This window comes from Phalacrocorax carbo, chromosome 15 (assembly GCF_963921805.1).
Source record: "Phalacrocorax carbo chromosome 15, bPhaCar2.1, whole genome shotgun sequence".
Lineage (NCBI taxonomy): Eukaryota > Metazoa > Chordata > Aves > Suliformes > Phalacrocoracidae > Phalacrocorax > Phalacrocorax carbo.
Genome location: NC_087527.1, coordinates 7,560,929 through 7,584,931, shown reverse-complemented (window position 1 = coordinate 7,584,931; position 24,003 = coordinate 7,560,929). Strand labels below are relative to the sequence as shown.

The 24,003-nt window shown below is 53.4% G+C and overlaps 1 protein-coding gene across 1 annotated transcript in view; it reads left to right on the top strand.

The window, feature by feature from the left end:
- Nucleotides 1–8,721, top strand: part of MYO18B (myosin XVIIIB) — a 73,146-nt gene extending 64,425 nt beyond the window's left edge. The window contains exon 42 of the mRNA XM_064466687.1: nucleotides 6,372–8,721. Coding sequence (XP_064322757.1) covers nucleotides 6,372–7,665 — 1,294 coding nt within the window. The 3' untranslated portion in view covers nucleotides 7,666–8,721. The remainder of the gene's footprint in view (nucleotides 1–6,371) is intronic.
- Nucleotides 8,722–24,003: the final 15,282 nt, after the last annotated feature.

Sequence of the window (24,003 nt, the reverse complement as noted above, 5' to 3'; positions counted from 1 at the left end):
TGCGGTGAGGAGCACTGTGTGGCACCACTGCAGCTGCATGGGGACAGGGGAGCCCCCGTGGCTCATTGTGGGGTGCTGCAGGTGCTGGCTCGGGGATGGTGGGTGCTTGGCTGTGCTCCTTTCAGGACATGCAGAAAGGAGGTCAGGGGGACCTGTGGTATTTAAGGTCAAAACATCAAATCAAGGAAGGTAGTCGCTGCCACGCCAGGATCAGTGAAACGCTAGATGAAAGTCGCTACATCAAAAACATGCTTCAAGCAGTATAATATCCCTTGATGTATTCTCTAGAGATAATTTAAAGAGGCGATGCAGCCTATTTGAGGATTTATATGCCATATGCTCGCCTTTCGCTGCTGAGGAAACAGTATGCATTTATACAGTTCTAATATAAAATATGTTAATTTTTGGCAGTAATGCTAATGGGCTGTGAGGGAGTTGGAGAGTGGCCCAAGCACTCGCATGGCCAAACTGCCTCCGCTCAGCCCCTGCTGCCACCCCTGGGTGCTCAGCAGCAGAGCTGCCCGGGGCTCGGCAGGTGCCCTGGTGCCTAGCTCGAGTCGAGGCCGCCTTGCCTGGGTGTCCATCAGAAGGATCTTCCAGCCCAGAGACAAACCCATGGTTTTACAGCCTTCCTCGGCACTGCAGGGTCACAGAGAAACCCGTTGTGTTTCATGTGTGAAACAATTGCATGGGTTAAGTTTTGAAAAGCCTTGTAAATCAGGGGTTTGTAGCTGCATCTCAGAAGGGAGGTGGTGGGGACAGGGAAGTCACCGGCTCTCCTTGGACGCTTGGGAGAGCCACAGATGAGCAGAGATGGACCTTTGAGTCTTGGAGCTGGGAGCAGCGTGCGGCTAAAGTGGCTCCAGAGAGCATCATCCCCATGTAGGGAAGGTGTTTTCTCTACTTTGCATGAAAAGATCTGCAAAGCAATAGCTTTGTAACAAACAAAAGCACGCTTTTTTTGCATAATGCATTATCTGTAGCATTGATTGCTGTGGAACGTGTTGGCAGCCAGCTGTGCATGAGGGTGGAAAGACCGACCAGCTGAATTCAGGGTGGGCAGCCCTGGCTCTACCCCTGCCTGCAGCCCCTGACTCGGGGCCTCCCCACCACACTGCTTTCCCAGGGATGGTGTATCGGGATGGGCGTTACTATTTTCCTGGCTTTTCCCACCATTCCCTCTGGAACCAGGGCAGGGGCTGGGATGATGCTCGGCACAGCTCGCTGAGGCACCTGCCTGCTCCCTGTTCATGTGCAGGTCCGTAGACAGATGCTCCGAGCCAATAGGTTTTGATAGGGTTTGCAGATTGCCATTTCATTGCAGACATTAGAATGAAGCTCCCTGCTCTGATTCTAGCAAGATCTGTCCCTGCTGCATTCACCTTCTTTGTACAGTAAAATAACTATTGCCAGAATTAATTTTCTGAAGAGCGAGTCCCCTGGCAGCAGATACCTCGAGCGTGCTGGAGCAGTTTGAAGTGGTCCATTGCTGATACAAGGCAGAATTTAAGGGTGGTCAGGCAGGGCTGGGACCTGCAGGGAGGTGGAGGGTGGGAGCCCTTGAGAGCAACCAGACGAGCTTGCTGGGACCCCGCACCCATCAGTAAAGTAATTCCTCCATCCTGCTTAGGGGGTTTTGGGCCAAATGACCCAACCCTGATCATAAATGAATGGCAGCAAATCAGGAGTTATGGCTAATATAATATTTCTGAGGTGAAATACTTCGGATTTATAATAAAAGGGCAGGAATGTAGGCTTGGGGCTTAATAAAAATAACTTTCTGGACTGACCGTGGCCATTGTGAGATGCAATTTGTACCTAGACTTGGAAATTATGTGACAATCTGCTTCCATCCTGGAGGTCATGAAGAGGCAAATTGCAAATCCTGGTGTCGTAGCTGTGTTTGGCTTCAGCTAATCTAAGATGGAAATATTAGAAGGGAGGCTATATGAAATGCAAACAAACAGACGATGAGACTGGTAAGGTAATAAAAATGAGATCAGCGAAACGAGCTTTTCCTTATTAAGATTCCTTTGTCTTACACAAGCTCCCAGTAATGAAAAATGAATCTTCCTAGCATTTGCTTCTCAGCACTACATATGGGATATTTCCTGAACAAACAGCTGCCAAAAGCCAGAGGAAAGCATAGAAGGCTGTTACCGTCAGTGTAGTGCACAGGAACGAGAGATTTGATTAACGTTTTCTTTAATTCTCTGCTATTTAAATGCTTGTACAAAATGTTGGCCAGCAGGGCTAAGCCTCAATAAATACAGCATATTGCAGAGTTGGAATAAACTATTAGTTTTTTTCTTAGGAAGCCAATTCAAAATTTTATGCATTTATTCTGCCCCTCTCCAGGCAGGTCAGGGTTGCGTTGTGACAGAGGGGCTGATCCCGGGGTGCAGCAGGGAATGGCCCTGCAGCACAGGGCCCTGCCTCTTGGTCCCTGCATCCCATGGCACCCCGGCATCCTTTCCCCTTCTGTTTTGGTATGGGAAAGCAGGAGCCCAGGTCCCAAGGCTGATGGGGATCCAACACATTTATTTTTAAACGTTATTGCGTCAAAAGCAAATCATTTTATGGGAAACTGGGAGATGTTCTGTAGATGATGGTGTGACAAGAAAATCCTCTTCTGACAGAAATTAGGCCAGTCTCGTCTCTATCCCTGAAATTGAGTTGTCTTGGCTTTATTTATGAGCTACCAGGAAAAGCATCTGAGCCACACTTTCATCCCTGGTCATGTGTTGCAATGCATGTGTGGATTTTTATTGTATAAATTATTTCAACTAGCATAATTGTAATCATGTTAATTGCTATGTAATCTTCACTAATTATTGTTGTGTGTCATTTGCTTTGGTGTGAATGGCATATTGCAGAACTCTGTTTGGCTTACGGATGCCTTCCGAGTTCTGCGTCGGGTCCTGCTGTTGCCTTTGGCTGGGGAAAATAATCTCTGATGCGGAGGCAAGGAGCGGCAGTTTGCTCGGCCGCTGTAGCATGCTCGTGGTCCGGCCTCCTGCAGCATCACCCACTACTGGGGCTGCTCCCGGGGGTTATTCCAAGCCCTGGGAATTATGTCGGCCCTTAGCCTGGGGTTTATGGATGAGCGGAGGATGCTGCAGGGTGGGACAGGACTGTCGCACACTTGTGCCCTGCCTTTTGAGAAGGCTTGAGTACGGCCGAGGGAAGATTAGCCATGATTTTGGGGTAGGTTTTTTTGGAAGCCATGAGGGTACAGTTAAAGGAACGGTTAAAGTTAAAAGAAATGATGAGGGCGGTGTGCTGGTACAGCGGTGTGGGGTGCAGCCGTGGTGGCACGGCCTGGCCGGTGGCAGGGGACAGCAGCCCAGCCTCCCCAGCTGCGGCAGCCCAGCGGGATGCGCAGCACCAGCACTGGCCTGTGGGCTTGTTCCGTCAGAACCAGCCCTTTCCCTGCCGTGTGCAGGTGGGCTTTGCTTGATGAATGCAGCTGATGGGAACTGTTGGGAGAGACAAGGATGGATGGGGTGGTCTTGGGCTTCAGCTCTTCTGCTGAAAACCAGGGCATGGAGACCATGGGCAGGAGATCCTCCATTCCACAGAGGTCCTTGCTGGGACCCTGGGGGCTGCGGGGCCTCGGCGGCCGAACTCATACTGGCCGTGGGAGCTGGAGGAACAGTCCCATGTTTGCAGCTTTCGCTCTATTTCAGGCTCTGAAGATTTTTCATAAAAATAGTAACCGTCCGTCATGCTGAAAAGGACAATAAATAGCAGCATGTAAACCACCCGTGTTCACAGTCCATTAGTGTTTCTTACCTCTCCAGATCACTTTTATCTCAGTCTTAAAAACCAAATAAAAATATTGAAGCTGGCTGTTTAATTTATGAAAGCCGGTTGTGCAGCAGTCAGTTTACAATATTATTTGGAAACGTAGAGAGTGATTGGAGCAATTTCCGTACAAATTCTCATGGAAGGATTACACAAGCTATTTAGGTAAGATGCAATTTAGGATCCTAAAAACCAGCGTTATTGAAATGTCTCAAACTATTAATCAGCTGAGAGGCTTCAGCAACGTCGGGTGCAGCAGTGCAGGGTAGCCCTGGAGGTTGCTGCGTTCCAGGAAGATTAAATCTCTGCTTAATTCATTTTACATTGGATAATCAAATGGTTTGGGCCCATTTAATGAGCCACAGGCACACAGCATGGTGGTGAGCGCTGGGGCCAGGCGGGCATCTCTGTGCCCTAGGGTGTGCCAGCAGGTGCTGGGGACCAGAAGCCACTCCATTACCCCATTGCTTCTGCAATTGCTTGCATTTCCCAGCCGTGGAGTTTGTCTTCAACCTGTCTTGGCATGTAAATTATTTCATGGGTCAGCAGAGCCTGGTCCAAAGGGGTCCCGCGCGGTGGCTGGATTATCCGCTCTCACCCCGTTCCCATGGCAACGCCAGCATTCCTGGGACAAGATGCTTCATTACCAGTGATGTAAAACTTGACCACTGCTCCTGCACCTCGAAGCCTGCTGGCCTCCCAGAGATGTATTTATATCTACGCTCTACTGCATTACTCTACCCTTCGCTCTCTTCTTCCATCCTCCTTTCTTTCTCAGACATGTTCACATCCCGGCAGCCTTCTCATTAAGGCCAATTCCAGGTGCCCTTTGGCTGAGCGATGCTGGGTTATCCGCAAAAGGGGATAATCCACTGGTGTTCCCGGCAGCTGCCAGCACTGGGTGCAGCCTTTGTCAAAACACATCGCTCGCAGGCGCCTACACTCCTTGTCTCACCGGCAAGCGGCTGCGCACGAGCAGCTATAGATAGTAACTGGCTATCATTGATCTAAAGCGATGTACCGAGGAGAGGCGCGGCATAGCCCTGCAGAGTGCCTGCTTTGTTTCAGATGTGTCCTGGCAAGGAGGCCCTTTGCCTTTCCCTACAGTGGGACAGACAGAAAATACAGTTTTTCAGCCCATCAAGCCAAAGGAGGTGCTGGGGGAGGGGGGCGCATGTAAAGTGTCACATTGGGACCTTAGTGTCAGCAGTGACGCCAAGCCCACTGGTGATTGCAGCCTGCGCCCCATCTCTGGAAATCAGCTGCACAAGGAAGGGGACAGGCTTGGTGCAGAGAAGCCCTTTTTACAGCCCGCATATGCCAGGATCCAGCTGCTTGGAAGGGGCTTTGGCAGCTGAACAGGTGCCACACTGGCATCCCAAAGTGTCCAAGGAGAAGTTCCCAAGCTCCTGTCCTGGCAGAGCGGGTGCTTGGTGCCATCAAATGCTTTGCGGAGGGACAGGCAGGATTTGGGGGAAGGCACGACCATCCCCTGCTCCTGCCATGCTGCTACCCCATCCCTGTCCCGCTCAGCAAGCAGCCAGTGCAGGAGTGGGAACGGTGTCACTGCACCGCAGTGGTCCCAGAGCTGCTCTTGCAGCCCAGGGGCAAGGAGCAGAGTTAAAATGAGGAAAACCAGGTGGCCGGCAAGGCTCCTCCTGGGCATCGCGTCCCCGCGGGCTGGCACCACGCACCAGTCCCACCCACAGACTCGCTGTGTCCTGTTCTGCTGGCATGCCTTATTAGTAGTATTAGTAGTAGCAGCAGCAGCAGTCGTCCTCTTGCCCTTTCTGCTGCTCCACATACACATTCTGCACGCGCTGCAATCCCGGCAGCAACAGCAACAGCTGCCTGTGATGAGCCGCTGCCATCCCCAGTTTGGCATCATGTTCTGGCTAAAACAACCCTACAGACTGTCTGTCAGTCTGCCGGGTGGGGGCTGCCTGTTCTGGGGATGGTGGCCTGCTGTGACAGTGACCGGTGTGGCTCCTCTTAGGCGAGCAGAGGTGGAGCCCACACGGTTCCTGCCACCTGCACCAGCCCCCGTTTGCAGAGTGAGGACCCATCCCCACACATCACTTCTGTCAGTCGCTCTTCAATGAGCAGCCCCTGGCCAGGCATCATTTGGCTCTTGCAATTCACAACTGTTTTCCCTCCCCAGCAGGACCCTGGGTGAAACATGCCCCGCAATAACATTAAGATGCATTCAGGACACTCTGCGAGCTGGTTTCATAAAATTTTAGTGAATAATCTTTGGCTTTGACAAAAATAAAATAAATCCTACATATTACTATAATCTGTCAAGAAAAAAAGGACATTTGGAGGTATGTGTTGGCTTGGCAGAGCTAAAGGTGGTCACACCACACACCCTATGCCATGCATTTAGCCAGGTTGGCTGATTTATTTAAGACAAAATCTTTGGGCGTTGCCCAACTGCTCAATGTGGCAGTGGGAGTTTATTCTGAGACCACCTGCTTTTCGCTGCTCATCCTTGTCCTTGCTGAATGACGTTATGGTCACTGGAAATCACGCACCTTAAACTAACACCAATATCTGTTGTTTAGGTTGAGCAGAGACACCAAGGAACCAGAAACAAGCCGGCCGTCGTCTTCCCTGAGCACTGCCAGGTCTGTCGATGCTGTGGACCTGGGGAGGATGGCGAGTCCCTTGCTCGGTGCTAGAAGACGGGAATACGGAAAACCTCTAGCAGACGGAGGGGAGCTGGAGATCCAAAAAAAGCCTGCGGATAGAATTGGAGAGACGTCCCCATCGGTGCTGCGGCGGGGGGGCTCCCCCACCCCAGATGGGAGGTTCCCCAGCCCGCTGTCTCCGACGGTGCCGAGGAGGAGAGGGCTCTCTCCGGCAGCAGGGCCGGTACCCAGCTTGTCGGCCGCCCTCTCCGAGTACGTGGAGGAGCTGCGGCGGCAGCGGGGAGCAGAGTGGGAGCAAGGGCGCCCGGCGCTGGGTGATACCTCTCCCCTCCCCATTTACCGCACCACCGGTGCCGCAGCCCTGCGGCGCTGCAGAGCTTTTCCTGCAGCAGAGGAATCCCCAGGGAAGCTTGATGGGCATCAGCCAGGGGAAGGTGAAGGAGCAGGCACCAGCCTTGTGCGCTCCTCCAGCCTGCGGAGCATGGCCTCGGAGCCGGCCGAGCCGGCACGCTCTCCAGCGCTGAAAAGAGCATCAAAGTTTGGCTCCTATGACTCCCTCCTGCAAACCCTTGATGGCTCCAGCCGCTGGCCAAGCTCTCCGGCTGCAGGGATGGAGGTGCTGGGTGCGCTGCGGCCAAGCTCTTGGAGAAGCTGCCTGGAGCCATCAGTGGAAGATGTAGAGGTGGGAAGGGGCTCTGGGGGGCTTCTGAGCTCGCCATCCAGTGATGGGCTGGGCGAGGGGAAGGGGAAGGACCCCTTCAGCTGGAGAATACCCACCCTCAACTATGAGAGGAGAACCAACATTGACTTCGACGACTTCCTCCCGGCCATTCGCAAATCCCGCTCCACCAGCAGCTTGGCCAAGCCCGGGAGGGACAGAAAGGACGGTCACCGGCCCCTCACCGTCCGCTTCCAGGATGAGGCCATAGTGGGTGGCTCGGTTTCCTCCGAGATGAAGGGCACGGCCAAGCGCAGCCCAGCGCCCCGGGAGGACCCTGGCAACCTCTCTGACTCCTCCTCGTCCTCTGGCTCCCTCCTCTCCTCCCGGAGCGCCGACAGCATCAAGCGCCGGCCGCAAAGAGGGGATGGGGAGGGGTGCAGCAGCAAAGCCAGCACCCAGAGCAGTGGAGCAAGCCACCGGGCAGAGGCAGAAGGGAAGGAAGATGATGTCAACAGTATCATGAGGAAGTATCTGGGAAAAGACTAAGGTAACTGCTCAGGTGCTGACCAGCACTAGCTCAGAGCAGCAGTGGCAAGTTTGTGGTGCTGGCCCCGAGCCGCTGCCCCTCCAGCCCACCGGGCCAGCGGGTGTCCCCAGGTTCCCCCCTGGCACCCTGGAGCAGCCCATGGCAGGGGAGGCACTGGCCCAGCTTCAGCCCTGATGCCCGGCTGTGCTCCCCGCTCTGCAGCAGCCAGGACGGTGCCAGGGATGCCCCGCGGGGTGTGCGGCACCAGGGATGGCATCCCCCTTGCCCTCCCCGTGCCCGCTTTGGGGCTGCGGGGGGTGGGCAATGGGGACGCTGCCAGTGCCAGGGACAGCCCCAGAGCTGACCACAACACCAGCTCTGACTGAGTCCACTGGCGTCCCCCAGCTTCCTGGTTTCCCAAAAATTGTGTCCCCCAGCTCCTACCACGCCACCCGGCAGACACATCCCCCTCAGCCCTGCTGAGCACTCATCCTGATGCCCGTGCTTGTTCAGTTAATTTGCAATTCGCTTTGTCTGGACGCTGGAGGTTTTTAAACATGTTGTGGGGTTTTTTTGTGCTCCTGCCCTGTTTCCATCACCGCAGCTTTGCTCAGGGCCGGCCGCAGGGACGAGGGACTTTCTTGTTCTCCTGCAGTTGTTTGACTCAGGAGTTGGTGCTGTAATTAAAACCCAGCGGCTGCCATAGATGCCTGATAACATGCCACGCTGGCCGGGGGAAGGCCACGCTGTAAAGAGCTGGAGGAACACCAACCCCCGTCCTTTTCAACTCAGAAAGTGCAGCCCAGAGGTCTCATTCCACGTAGCACTGCTCAAAAATCAGCCAAATGGCTGAAGGATGCTTTTGGGTCTGTGTGACACCCAGCAAGAGCAGAAGTCTGAAGCTTTTATAATTCCACAGATATTTGAAGAGAGATCCATATGTGCTTTCATGGTTCCTGCCCGTTCGGGACATCTGGGCGCATCCTGCTGGCATGCAAGGCAGTGCTGTGGTGCAATGGGAAGCTGTACTCGGATGTCTGCTAGGTTTTTACACAATAAAATATTTGCTTCTTTGACATGAGCCTCCTCTTGTCTTTCCTTCCCTGCAGCAAGGGCAGGTCCATGGAAGCAGCGTGGTGCAGAGCCGAGCACTTGCCCTGCCAGCCCCGACAGCTGGGGGCTTCTCACCTGAGACCCTGCCAGCCTCCCGCTCTCTCTGCATTCACAAAAAGCTCTTTTTTCAGCCTCAACCCTCTTTCCTAGAAGAGATCCAAACTAACTAACTCATTTAGCAGAGATTTGTGGCAAAATTATACAGGTACATGAACAAATCATTCCTTTCCATCAGTGATTTCTAGGTAATTTGCTCAGCTGGGACATTTGCACCAATTTGCACAACCTCATCAGACCCTCCAGGGCAGCTGCAGTGCAGTGGTGGCTTGAAAAGGCAAATTGGGTGGGTTTTCAGCATTTTGGTTTGCCTTTTGGATTCTTCACATTCCTTTCTAATTTAAACCAAAGCCCTGCAGCAAGAGGCATTTTCCTTGTCACAGATGAATGCAAAACCTCCGGATGTGGGTTCACATCAGCTGTTTGCTCGGCCGCCCGTAGGCTGTCAGCAATCCCCAGCAAATCCTCGCTCCCAGCCAGCTCCGTGCTGCCGGCAGCCTGGCAGGCAGGAGGCAGACTGCACAAGGTGACATTCCCTGAGCTTCCAGGTGGCTCTTTTGCTAGATGCAACTCATGCAACTCATGCAAGAAGATAGCAAATGAAGAAATTACCTCTAATTGGTTTAACATCAGCCTTTCTAATGAGTCTGTTGCTTCTGGAAACAAAAATCAATGCATTTTGTAGCTCTTATATGGCTCAGCAGCACCACCCCGGCGCACACCCGGACATGCACCGCGGCCAGGTGTGTGTGTGTGGTGAGTGGTCAGACCCTGCCCCTTCCTGGCTGGCAAAGCTGCCGTTCGGTGCCCTGGGCTGCTGGCCCTGCCCGCAGCAGCGCGATGCTGGGGAGGTAACGTGGTGCTTGAGGACCGGGCTGGGTGGGTGGCTCCGGGCCGTGCATCACCAAGGGGCCACGACACTCTGTGCATGGCTCTTTGCAGCTAGTCTTGAGCTCAGTATGGATTTCATGCTCCTTTGGGCAGGGACTGGCATCTCCTGGGGTCAGATTCAGGCCTCAACAGCAAGAAGAACACCCCATACCAAGCCCCTGTGTGGCCTGGCCATGGGGCCTGTGCTTGACACAAAGCTTCCCCATCTTCTCTGACCGGTTGTAGGCGGGTGTCGTTGCATGTGCGATGAAGATGGTTCATTTCAGATGTCTATCTGGACACGCACTTCGCTTTGGGAAGCAAGGGACCAGCTTTCGCCACTGCAGTGCGCTCTCGGGGTCCCTGCAGGGCTGGCTGTTAGCGGTGGTTTCTGTAAGCACGGTCAGTTCTCTGTGTAACCCCAGTGAGAAAGCATGCAGATGTTTTTTTAAAGCTTTTTTTTTCCCCTTCAAACCGGTGCGCTGCAGTGTGCTGTGCTGTCATTGCAGTCCCTGCAAGTTCTCAGATGAAGTCAGAGGCATCTTCTCCCCAGTGCTCTCTGCATAAAGCATGCAATTCCAAGAAAAAATTAGTTTGCAGAAATCCTGGACTCCCTTCTGTGCTTTCAGATGAAAAAAGAAAAATCACAGATTGTGTCATTTGGAAGAGATGTCTTCATGGGCTGCCCTTCCAAGTTGTCTGGAATTTTTTAATATATTTGAACAAACCGTTCAGGGAAAAATGTTGCAAAGCAGCACCGGCGGAGCTGGGCAGGAATGGCGGACTTTTTCCCAATGAACTTTGTGGCCTGAGTGATGGCTGAACCTGAACTCGCCCCCCACAAACCACTGTGCTCAAGGGGCGCATTGCAGGAAGGGCTGCAAAGGGGAGCTGCCTGCTCGGGCAGGAGGTGCTCCCTCTCCCCTGCCTTGGTGTGCAGCGCCGACGGGAGCAGGATTGGTGCCGGGTGCTGGGGGCCGTCCGCAAGACTCAGCTTCAGACACAGGATGAGGAGGAACCCCCCGGGATCACCTGGACACTGCTGCAGATCTAACAAGCTCTTGTGTGCAATTACATCCAGCACTGATGGCGTATTGAATCTGATCCCAAGTGCTGGCTCCTCCGGCAATTGCTTCATAAATGAAACTGGGACCAGCAGCTCCAGAGTCAGGCGATGCTTTTGGAGCCTCCAGAGAAACAAAACAGCTGGTAAAAAGATGCAGTGCAACTGCGAACAAACACTGCCTGCCTGCTGCCAGGCCGTGAGCCGGAGACTGCCTGCAGCCCCCCGGCAGCGCTGGATGCTTGCGGCGGGGGGTGAAGGCTGGGGATCCCCAGCCGAGGCCACGGTGGATGTGGGGGTGACCAGTGCAGGGGCTGCAGTGGGGGGGACGTGGCGCACAGGGGTCAGCACACAGGGTTGGGGAGAGCAGCCACGGAGCTGCTCACTGTGAGGCATTTCTGTATGCGTGTGCTGTTAGTAGGACTGATTTAATTGTCCAAACGAGTTGGGCAAGCCGATAAAAATCTGATGAAATTTCAGCACGGTGGCAGCACTGATGTGGTGGGAACGCCGGGATCCCGCAGCCCTGGCAGGCAGCTCCGGTGGCACAGGCAGCAGGGCAGGCAGAGTGGGTCCATGCTGTGAGACAGGTGGGAAACACGGGGTACAGGGCTGTAAGACAGCGAGCAGGAGACGGATCAGGGGGTGAGGGCAGACGGACAGGCACCAATAACATCACAGCATGGCTCGGCTGCCTCTCTGCTCCTTCCTTGCAGCACATGGTGCTCGGGGGACATACCAGCACCCACAAGGGTGCGGGGTCTGCAGGTAAGGGGTCCCTGGCTCGCCCAGCACAGAACCAGCCGGTGGCACTGGCAGGGAGGGACACCTCCACGCCAGGAGTCCAGCCCTGCTTAGCATTGTCACCACCTTCGGCCTCTGAAGTCTGACCTACAAACACTGGCTGGACAAGGTGTCTGTTTGTGGTTCATTTTTAATCTAATCTCAAAACACTACGTAAATCACTCATTATGTGGTGGCTGTAGCAAAATTATTCCTTTGACACTGAGCCTTTGATTTGGAATTACTACAGCAGTGGGTTTTCTGAACACTAAGCTGTTACTATCTAAACTTGCTAAAGAAAAGCAGATTTGTGTATAATACACTGCCTTCTTTTTTTTCCTTTTTCTTTGCAGGACACAAAGGAAATTGCTCTGTCACTTGAAATGGCTTTGCACATCCTTTAACAACAAACGAGGGAAAAATGGTGCTTGGACTGGAGCTTTTCAGGCAAAGTCCTGAGAATCGTTTGCCCTTGAAGCAGCCGGAGCAGGAGGAGAGCAATGTTCACGGGCAATGAGAACGAGCCATCTGTCGGTGCTGGTCAGCAATAAATACTCTGTGTGTGCAGTGTGGGGTCTGAAAACGCCTGTTCCCTGCCCGCTCCCAAATGCATAGGAGACAAGTAACCGATGGCCAGGTCAGTCAAGTTTAGGACCGCGGCAGTTTATAGCCTGGAGTGGGAGGACAAGAGTTATTTTCTTTGCCTCTGTATTTTAGCCACATTTACCAGCTTTCAGCACAAGAGCTTTGCTGTTTGCTGCTGTGAGGGAAGGCACCCGCAGGGAGGGAGGTGCAGCTTTGGGAAGGGTGCTGTGCCTATGGGGTGAGTTTTGCTGCCAAGATGCAAATGTTGCCAGCCCAGCTCAGGGCTGCCGTGTGCTCTGTGCCTTGCAGAGGGCACCCGCCTGGGGGATGTCCATGTCGCTCCCAGAGAAGGGAGGGTGCTGCCAGCCCAGAGCCCTGCAGGCAGTGGGTGTCCTTTGCCTGAGTGCACCTCAGAGCTTGGAGGAGGCCAGTGCTGTGAGAGTAACCCCCCAGTACCCCTGCACCCATGAGCCTGCCACCATCACTCTCCAGAGAAGGCAGACACTGGGAAGGGGCCGTGTCTCCACATCAGAGGAGCATCAAGCAATCAAGGCTGCCAGGTTTCTAATTAGCATAATTAAAGCATGCTTTTTCCTTCCAATGGATGTGCGTTCAGAGAGCCTTCATCAGAGAAACGATCTCTAAAGAGCTCCTTAGTTTGCAAGACGCTCATTATTCAGCATTGAGTGTCCAAAGCCATCCTGCCACTGACTGCAGCGTTCATGGAGCCTGAACCTGGCGGTTCTGCTGACAGACGCTTTCTTTGGCACATCACATCCGTAAGTGGTGTTATCGAACGCGGCAGTGGGCAAGCTGGACGGGCTGTGTGTTGCCCTGAGCACGTCAACAGGCCGGGAAACACACAGTCCGTGCTGCAGGAGGGTAGCGGGGCTGGCAACCCACTAGGCTCCCCCTCTTCCCCCCTGAACCGCAACGCCTTTGCAGGAGCTGGGTGTTGGGGAGATGCTCTGTGGTCCCCTCTGATGCTCTCAGAGAAGTCAGGGCAGGAACACGTGTGACGGGATTCAATTTCACGCCTATTGGATGCTGGGAGTTAATACCCAATTGCTGCCATGCATGGAGCTTCTCTGCCACTTAAATGTGTCCCTTCCAAAAGGGAGATATAATTATAATTATTCTTCCTGCAGGTGGTTCAACAGGCGTGGAAGCCTCTTCTCTCCTCAACATTTGCCGTTGTGGCTGGTCTCATGCCCTGGCAGCTCTGACAGCAGCCAAGCCCATCTCCACTACAGCGATTTACTGGTAACCTTCAAATGAGCTTGGGCTGGGGAATTCACTCCGCAGAGGTGAGACACTTCTTTGTCAGCAAGCAGAGCTGGATGGGAAATGAAATTAGCCTGGACTTGCCAAAGAGGTGCAGCTTTGGCCAACTTCCCTCCTCCCTGTGTGGATGGAGAGCAGGGACCAGCAATGCCATCCTCTACCCCCGGCCGGAGCATCCTCCCAGCACCAGCACCCGCCCTGGCGTGGGGACCGGCAGGGAGGACGGCTGCCAGGATGGTGGCAGGACTTGAGCTGCCTGCCTGGCTCCCCATTGATGCCTTTCTCCCCAGCTCAGGGCTGACCGACTGCACGTTCAAGGCCATCTGTCAGAGCTGGGGGTTTGTTTCATCAGACTGAATTTCATCCCTATTGAAGTCCCGCTAGGTTTCCTACGTCATTGCGAGCCAGCCCGCACCTTCCTGCCGCGCCGGTGACAGTTGCACGCCGTGCTCCAGCGTCCCAGCAACCCCAGCGGAGTTGAGAGCACTCTAGCTAATCTGGTGAATATTTAACTACACCTTGCACGCATGTGCCATCACTTCATGCTTGCTGGAGGGGGAGCGATTTCCTAAAGTCTGGACAAGGAGCTAGAGGAAGAGCCAACGCCTTTGGGCTGAAGCTCTGCTGGGCTCGGCTTAGGCTGGCACTGCTCCCCACAGCCCCTCCATCTGCTGCGCAGCCTCTGCTCCTGGGTATAAAGCTCAGATCTGAATAGTAAATTAGCAGAGGCTGTGACAGGACTGCAGAGCACAAATTAAGAGCCAAAGGTGCATTTCAGCGACCCGTGCTCCACGGGCTCTGCCTAGGAGGCTCCAATGCATCACTGGGAGAGGGGCTGTCTCCGCGCTGGACGCTCGTGTCTCTCTGTGTGGCTCCTGGTTTCTGTCTCAGCTTGAAAGGTTGTTATACAGAGGAATTTGATATGTCATCAAATAACTGATACATTAGGACATATCAGTATAATTACCCTTGCTCTATTTTCCAGTTCTCACTAAAGGGACTTTTGCTTGAACAACTATAACTGTTATAATTAATTTTTGTTTTCTTTTTTTGAAGTGTAGTCCCATGCAGGACTTTGCCACCTGTATCCAGAGAGATAATTTTTACCATACACCCAATGATGTCCACCCTTGCTTGTTAAGCAAAATTGCTGCAAAATGAACCCGATACATTTTTCTGGACAGCTAGTGATCATTCTATCATGTGAGAACCGAGAACAGGAGATGGTCCCTCCTCCACTCGCCCAGGTGATGGAGAGGGAGCAGGGACACCTCCGGGACCGCGGGCTGGGAGGAGGCGAGGGATGCTGAGCATCTTGCTGGGGAGAGGCACCTCTTGCTGCCTGCCATAACCCAACCTGGGGCCCTGGGACCAACACAGCAGAGCGGTGCGGGCAGGAGGGGCCGGTGGCGGGGCAGGAGGGCGGCACGGCACCTGGGGTCCCACCAAGGCAGCCCCGGGGGGCTGGGGAGCGCTAACCTCAATGCATCGGCCATGGCTCTTGGGGAAAGGCATTTTTTCTCCATGACTTGCCATCAAGCTGCTCATCTGGGTTGGAAGTGATGAATTTCTTTGAATTGAAGTCCTGAAAGAACAGTGAGAGCTTAATTACAGTAAAAGGTCCTTGTGCTTGTGCAGCACATTGCAAACCAGCTGGGGAGGAAAGTTTCTACAATAGGAACCTTTCCAGAGTAACGTGCTGGCATTAGGGGACCTGGGATAGAGAGAAGTTTTTGAAGGGGAAAAAATAAACCCAACAGCGGAAGAAAATCACTAGTCTGAGGTTCATTTGCATTCCTATTGCAGAGCTGCAGCATTGGCAACACAAATTCAACCCACCCAAACATCACTTACAGGAACAACTGCAAAATCCAAAGCTGGAGCAAACTGTTGATGCTGAAAATGCTTTTCAGAATGAATATTAATATTTTCATCTGCTAGTTGGAGGCACGACAACTGTGCCTTGGGAAATGGGCACCTTGGGCTATAGCTGTGGGGCTGTGAGAGGAGACAATCATACTCATGACATTTTTTGCTGACATATTAAAAATAGCTCAAAGTCTTGGGGTTGTTTTTTTTTAAGACAAAGGTCACGGAGTTTGGTATCTGTCCATTTTAATTACTTTCCAACAGCATAGCCTTTGTCAGCTACCATCCTACAAGATAAAACCATTCTGCTTTGCCAAAGTTTCCCAGTAAAAGTGGGATTTCACTGGGAATTTGCGTGCACAATGCTGTACAGAAAAGCAGGGTGCGGGACAGACCAACAGCCCCTCTGGCAACCCAGGGCTCCTGCTGCCGAGAAGAGGTGCCAGCAAAGGGGAGCAGGGTTTGCTCCCATGGCTGCTGGGGCAGGTCGGGGTGCCCCGGGCAGGGGCTGGAGCTCGCAGCCGCCCACCGGCATCAGGAGCATAGTGGCTTATCCGAGCACGGGGACCTGGGGAGCGCGGGCAGGGCGCCAGGAAAACAGGGCTCCATGCTGAAAACGTGAACATGTGCTTTACGGAAAGTGCCAAGAAAGCAACATTTGGAGGTGAAGAAATGGCAGAAAACAGACAGATTTTTTTCATGAGAAATTCAGTGAAATGATGACTGTGAGTTTCACAAAGCGCAAGCTGTGCAGTTTTGATAATTAATTAATATTTGCAGGGGGCTTTGGGATCCTCAGGTGAAAGGTGTCAAGTATTGTTACCGTGATAGATGGCCGATGACAAAACGGGGATGAAGGTGCGCAGGAAAAACTGCGGGCTGTGCTGACAAGCCTCCCTCCCACCCCCACGGGCTCCCCAGTTGGAAGGGTGGCTGGCAGAGCTGGTGGTGCAGACTGGATGCGTAAAGGTGTGCATCCAGTAAAGACCTCAAGGGCTTTGCTTTGAGGTTCCTGCCTGCTGATTGAGCAGCCGGGCGGCGAGCTGTCGGCCAGTTTCTCCGAGCACGGCGAGCCGGTAGCCAGCAGCCCCACCAGCGGCAATGCCCAGCTCCCCCTGCCACAAAGGCTGCACGGAGGGGGCTGCCAGCTCTGCACCCTTCAAACATCTTTGCATTGACGTCGCCAGTTGTGGTTTTCAGCCCAAAACGCCCTGCAAATTAAATTATTTATTCATATGAAATGTGCTTACAATTGCAAAAGGGATTCACTTAATTGAAAGTGCAGCCAGCATTTTAATAAAACTATAGAAGGGTGCAACGTGCATAAATGGAAGAAAAATGTTTAATCTCAGAGCGATCGCTTGATGTTAGTGAGAGCATTTAGCTTCCAATATAGCTAAGCAAATAATACTGCGATCCCATGAGCAAAGAGATATATTCATCTTTTTACACAAGCCCTAGGTTTAAATTTGACATTATAATTGTGAATTATGTTAGTTCATTACCATAGCTACAGAAGGCTTTGACCAGCTAGTGGGTTGCATTACTAATGGCTGTCACAGGTTGGCTGCGCGTGCATTGACATGACAGTAATCCCTCGCATGCACGCAGGGCCGCCATGCCCTGTGTGACACCGCTGAGCCAGCCTCGGCTGCACGAGGCACCGTGGGCACATTACGGATTCAGGGTCAACATGGAAAATAGCCCCTGCTTGTATTTAAGCCACTCAGATCATAGGAGATGGCAGCTATGTGATGAACCTGGCTAACCCTGCCAAGTTGGAGAGTGAGAAAGGCTTCTGAGCACCTTTTATTTTATATTTTGCACCAGCCTGGTGTGCTCCCCTCTCGTAGGGGCTGTTTTTAGGAAGGAACTGGGGGGCCTGGGGACTGGTGCATATTTCCCAGCTGGAAGGTGCTGCTGTGGCTGCACCAAGGAAATGTGTAAAGGGGCAATGAGCCGCTGGTTTGGGCACTGAGGACGCTGCAGCGAGGCCGTGCCCAGCCCTGCACAGCCTTGGAGGAATGCATTTCTTTATAGAGCATCAGCACAGTGAGGTCCTTGAGCCGCGTCTCCTCGATAGCAGCACTACACCTCCACCTCCCCGGTGCACCCGAGCTTGGAGCAGCATCCTCCTTGCACTTCATGAGAGGTGCAGGGCAAGGGCTGAGGCAAGCCGAGCCCTGTGCCGGTCTGCGTAGTCCCATGCCAGGTGTAACAGGCAGCGCACCCTCTGTTCAGCAGCTCCCAACAGCCAATTAATCCTTTGTCTTGTTAATACCTCAGAGCAGCTTGTCTGGGCTGCGCTAGCCTGTCTGCTTCCCGATGAATAATACAGCACGGCAGGGAGGCTGCTCAGGAGTTATGCGGTGATTATAATTAGTGTGGCAAGTGGAAATATGGGGCATGGAAGGGGATGTTCTCTGGGAGCCGGGTGGGATGATGGAGCCAGCCAGCTCCGCTCCAGCCCAGGTTGATGCATCCACGGTGCACGCTGCTGCCTGTTAACAGCACCCAGCTCCACATCAAGGATGAAACCATCAACACTGGACAAACTGCTTCTGCCCAGCAGTGATTCTGGCAGGTGGGTTCCTTCCAGAAACCTCCTTTTCTTCCTTCATCCATCTGGTAGCAGGAGCCCTGGACACCCTGCACAGACCTTCATCACCTCCTGCCTGGAAATGCCCCAAATGCCTAGTCCTGATCCTCAGGCTGTGCTGAGCCTTCCAGTTTGGGGTTTGTTCCTGCCAGGGCAGGGCTGTAGGATGGGCACAGTCATGGGGACAGTCCCAGGGGCACAGCCAAGCGCGATCCCATCTCTGGAGGGCTCCCCACGCAGGTGCTGCAGGAGCCACTGCATCCCAGAGCCAATTTCATAACTGGTGCTAATACTGCTAAATTTCCATAGCAAGAGAGCATGCGGGAGGGTGGGGAGAAGTGCTCGCTTTCACTTTTATAGAGATTAACTGAGAAACATGCAGAGCAACCCCCCTTCTTCCCTCGGTGCAGCATGATAGCTCCTCTGTGCCGTGGCATTGTAGTGATGAGCAACTGCTGTGGGACCCGGCGGCCCTCCAGCCAGGCTCCCCCACCCACTGCTTGCAGGGGTGGTGGTACCCCCACCGGGCATGACACAGGCTGTTCCCCTCGGCCCAGCAAGCAAATCCCCAGGGATTTCAGGCAGATTAGGGGCATTAGCAGCAGCTGGGCAGGGGTGACCACTTTGACTTTGCAGCTCCAGGTCCTCCTGCTGCTCTTGAGGCATTGGAAAACTTCTTACAGGACAGATTTTGGCTCCTTTTGTTGCTAGGCTTAGCCTAAATCCCTGCCCAGCAGTAAAGCTGCAGGGAAGGAGCTGTCGGCTTTGGGCTTCTGCACTGAAATCCCTCCCAGTATGTGCCAGGGGGGAGGCTGTAGCTCCCTTCCCTGCCCCAGCCCAGAGATAAGGGGTCTGTGCATGGCTCCTGGAAATCAGAGCAGGTTTAGCTGGTAGAAAACTCCCCTCCTTTCTGGGGAGGCAGCTAAGAGACGTCCTGCACTGCTCATTGCCCTTGCCAGCTGCAGCCCAGCTTTCCCGGCTCCACACACTCATCAGATCCCTTTCCCACACTATCTCCCGGCCTTGGCTTTAGGCTGGGGTTTGCTGTCAATACCACCAACGGTAAAAATAAACAAAATCACTTTTAAGAGACATTGAACACAAATTCTGTGAAATCTTAACAGATTCCTAAATCTCACCTCGTGGCAAGCACTGCCTGCAGCCTGTGCATGGCACAGGGATGCAGCTGAAGAGGCACTGGAGACCGGTGGTCTCTGCGCAAAGCCTGGTCTGGCTTCAGGAGCAGCAAGGACAGACGAGATCAGTTCAAACCAAATCCTCACATTTGGGTGCAGGGGCTCTGCAGGAGTGTCTCCAGTGGTGCCACACGGACACGGTGCTGCTGCCAGACATGCAGCTCCTACCCCGCACTGGGGAAAATGAGGCTCCCACCACCACAGGAGGAGCTGAGCCCGTAGCCCATCACAGCTTTCCCGCTGTGGCCATAGAAGAGCAGACTCTACAGAGATGTGCAAAGAGAGGCGCTTTTGTCCAAAGTGATCCTCTTCCCTGACATGGCTGAGGTCGACCAAACACCGACCCCATGCAGCACCTGCAATGGCAGCTGGTGGTAACTGGGATTGCACGGAGTCCATCAGCTCCGCTCCGACTGCCGGGCTCAGCCACATCTGCAAAACAAGCGTGAGCACCTGCACGATACCCTCCTCTGCAGAGCATCCTCCCAGTGCCGTCACCAATCCCCTGGGGTGCCTGCGTGGTGGTGTGAGGCAGTGAGAGAGAGCGAGATGGGGAATCTCTCAAATCTGGGATTCAAACCCTAACTGAGGAGCTGCTGCTAACAGCCTGGTCTCCGAAACCGCATTGGTATGGTGCGTTGTGTGGAGTTACTGTAACCAAGGAGATTGGAAACTCAGGGAAATGGCTAGTCCCACTTATCAGGGGCCTTTCTTCATCTCTGCTATTGCACAGAATTGTGCTTGGTTTAATAAAGAGGTTGAAAATGGCATAACCCTTTCAGGGAGAGACTGTTCTTCACAAGGTATGCTCATCTGGCATCTGCTGATATAAAAAGACGGACAACTTAGAAAATCAGTGCAGCTAGCAGCGGAAATTCTCTGCACTCCTCCAGTCATAAAACTTATATCCGAATTGCAAAAATTACCAGGCAGTTTCCAAGCCAGCATGAGCTGGCATTGCGCCGAGGAAGGCACCTTGCACCAGTTAACAGCTGGGTGCAGAGGTGTCTGGGCGGTGTTTTGGAGGGCTGCACCCACGTGCTCTGCCTGCGGGGACCCCCCCGGCCACGTCCAGACGAGGCAGAAGACTCAGAGACACAGATCGCCGGGAAACTCCCGGTGAATGCTGCACCGCGGCCCCCGCAACCCAGCCCAGCCCCACAGCAAGGAGCTGCTTGTTCCCGTACGCAGGACGGAGCGTTAATATATTCCTGCCTATTTTGGAGTCTGCTCCTGGGGACGAAAGCCATTATTTAAACATTAATTCCTTGTGTGGGCTCTCCTGCAATAAAGCAGGAGTGCGGAGGTGTTGAAGAAATTACGTTTTTATTTAATCACAGAGTAATTACAGGACCACAGCTTTACGGAGTGGCTCTGACTGACTTCCCTGCCCAGATCAGCCCCAGCTCATGGGAAGGGCTAAGCTGTTTGACACCAAACGCACGCAGGGATGACTTCTCATCGGGCACGGCCTCTGCAACGGTGCTGCAGCAGCCCCTGACAGAAGCATCCCGTGACCTCCCTGGGCTCCTGCGCACTGCCAGCCCCTGCCTGCAACTCCCCAGCTGCCAGCACTGCTGGAGGGCTGCCAGTGTGGCCAAGGAGCAGCTGCTCATCAGGTTGCATATATATATATATATATATATATATATATGTGCGTATATACAGAGTCCTGCAAGGAAACCCCACCCCAGCTTGGATGGGGCTCCAGTTCCAGGGTGGTTTTGCACCAGAGAGCTGCAGCCCCATCACACAGAGTAGGTACCCTGGGGCCACATCCAGATCACTCTCTAACTTCAAATTTTGTACAGGGCGCCGTTTTACAAAAGGCAAAGGAAATGTCCCATGGGTGGCAAGTCTAAAAGCAGGGACACTGGCAGGACCAGCAGCCCCAGCTTTGCTGTGGATGGGGACAGTGCTGGGATATGCCTCCTTTCCCCATCCCACAGTGGTGACTTGAACCTTGTTTTGCCTTAAAGCTTCCACCAAGTCTCATCAAAATGTTGTTACACTGATTTTAAGGCCAGAGGGATTCTGCAGGTTCTGGGCTGACCTTTAAGCGTCGGCAATTAAATTCCTCCAGTCACTGCTGGACGGAGCCCAGTCATTTGTGTTCGACTAAAGCTTCTTCTCGTAAAAAACATCCCATCTTAATTTGAAAACTTCAAGAGATGGAGAAAGCACCACTTCCCCTTGATAATTTGTTCCAGTGGTTAATTACTCTCACTGTTAGAAATGTGTCCTTTGTTCTAATTTAAATGTGTCTGGCTCCAGCTTCCAGCCATTAGCTCTTGTTATACTTTTCCCTGTTAGATTAAAGGGCCCTTTCAGAGCCTGCTTTATCCCAGGGAAGGTTTCTGCACAGTAGATTCAAGGAACCTCTGGATCCTCCTCTTGCTAAGCCACACAAACCATGCTCCCCCCTTGCCTGTCAGAAGCGTTTTTCCAGACCTCAAAGAATTTTCCTACCTCTTTTATTCACCCTCTCCTATTTGCCCAAACCCCTCTCCAATTTATCAGAGCTCCCAGATCTGCCTGGAGTATTCCCCTTGGTCCCGCAAGTGTGGCAGGACCGTGGCAAAACCACCCCCAGCCACACACGGCAGCGCACTGGGGCTGTTTGCTCCAGCACAGAGTGAGTATTAGAAGTGTGTCACAAAGCACAGCTCTGAAAGTGCCTGTTGAGTTGCTTTTCTCCTACAGCCTCTAAATTATTTTCACATTTGATGTTTTCTGGGACGCAGCCTCCCGGTTTGTGAGCATGGCCTATATTTTCTGTCTCTAGATTGCAACGTTGCCTTGAATTGCATTAAAATTTATTTTTTCCTGGATGGCAGTTAATTTACCAAGTAACCCAGATCCCCCCGCTCCTGTGGCACACCAGCTCATCAGCAAACGTGGGTCTTAAGCTGCTTTCCAGTGGCACCCAAACCTTGCAGGAAGGCAACTGTGTTCAAGAGCTCGAGCTATTTCTTAATCCCACGGAAGCACTCTTGGCACCGGCACCTTCAGCAGCAAGCTGCTTGTCTCCCGGGCACTGCTAATAGGTTTAGCATCAGGCCCCATGCCTTAAGCTCCTTAGCGGGAGTAATGCTGCACTTGCAGAGAGATCAGGGCAGTGCTGCTGCTCAGGGATCCCCACCCCCATCTCCTGGGAAGCACCAGGGGAACTCCCTGCCCGGCTCAGCCCTTGCGGCTCTCCCCGGGGCTGCCGGCACGGCTGCCCCACGGGCATACACCCACATGCGAGGGGTGGCCGAGACACCCTCCGAGGGAAGGCAGAGATGCATGGGGAGTGACAGAGCATCCCCCAGCACTCTGGTTTGGCAACCAGAGAGACCAATGAGGAGCATCCCCCATCCCAGGCCGGGCATGCGCCAGCTGCTGCTGCTGCAGTGCCCAGTCCTGGTACTAATCCAGCTTTGCTTGCAATCACAGGCTTGCAAGCCTAAGGTGTTCTCAGCAATTATGTCACCCCTAACGATGTCTCCAGTCAGCTGCAGTGTCATTTCCAGCTCAGTGCAATGTGCGAGCAGGACAGCTCTGTTCCCTGCTTGCTGACACCAGCAGTCTGTCCCGGCACCCAGCCCCTAGGGACACTGTTAGCACAAGCACCACACTGTTAGTACTGCATAGGCTAATTAGAGATCGTATTGCTCTGCTAGCATTGGCCTTAACAACGCCATCCCAGGGCCATCTGTCCCAGCCCAGTCCCGGAGTCATGCTTTTCATCTCCATATTGTGTGGGATTCTATGTCACCACCTGGTGAACTGCTCAGCACCAGGCTCCCTGTTCAGGTGGGCGGCTTTGACATTTGTGGGTATTCACCAGACAGCGGCCATAGATGATTTCCAGGTCAGGGACACCCTCAGAGAGCTCAGCTGAGATTACTCATGGCTTGCTACTTGTGTTGTGCAAGTGGCACCACTCCGGCTTCCTGGCTGGGTGACAAACAAACAAGATGAGACCACGCAACACCTACCACAACACAGAAGGACGTGTGTGTGGGGTGTTTCTTCAGCAATAAGGAAGATCTCTTGCAGTTTCTTTGAGCAAAAAAGAGGCCAGTTTCCTCCTTTGACAAGACTCTCACCAGAGCCAGGCCCTTGTGGAATTGCTCCAGGAGGGTCTTTGTGAACCTGCTCCTCCTCCTCAGAGGTGTTCCACACCAGCATCAAGAAGCCATCAAGTAAATGAAGATAAGACTCTTACTCACTGCTGTTCATGTGAATCATCATTGGGTCCCACAAGGGCATCAAAAGAAAATGCTCCATTTTCCTAGACCTTTGCATCCCCACTAAAAACAAGAAATCCTGTTGTCCCCTTGTCCTTGCTCTCGGCTCTGCCGGTGGTGCTGAGCTGCCAAAGCCCCAACAGAAACATTTGCCAAGCATCTGCAGCCAGTGCAGTAACACAGAACTATCTGTGCTTTCAGCAGTCTTTGCTGATTTTTTCTGCATGTCTGTTATTCTGCAAAGGCACTTGCTCACAGGGGAGAAGCACTAGTAGGAAAGGCGCCCCAAGCCGAGTCAGGGCTGGCCAGGAGGGAGAAAACAGCGTTTGCAGCAGGGGAGCGACCTGAACAGCATCAGCTCAGGGACCTGCTGCTCTCCTGCACAGCCCACACAGCTGAGCCAGGCTGGCAGGAGAGCAAGGCTCTGGGGACTCAGGTGGCTTCAAACCCCAGCAAAAGCCCTTGTTCACTGCTGCGAGGCAGCAGGTGCAGCCTCTGCGCCACGGGGAGCACAGCCCCAAGGAGGCCAGGACCTGCAGCTTGTTACAAGGGGATTAAAAAACCTGCTCCTGGAGCAAAGCACCCAGCACCATGGCTGAGCCGGAGTAACACACCTTGCCTGGCCTCTTGTTTGAAATAGCAGGCCAGCCTGTAGCCCTGGGCAAGTTTACAGCTGTACCAATGGGAAATGAGGGGTTTTGCCA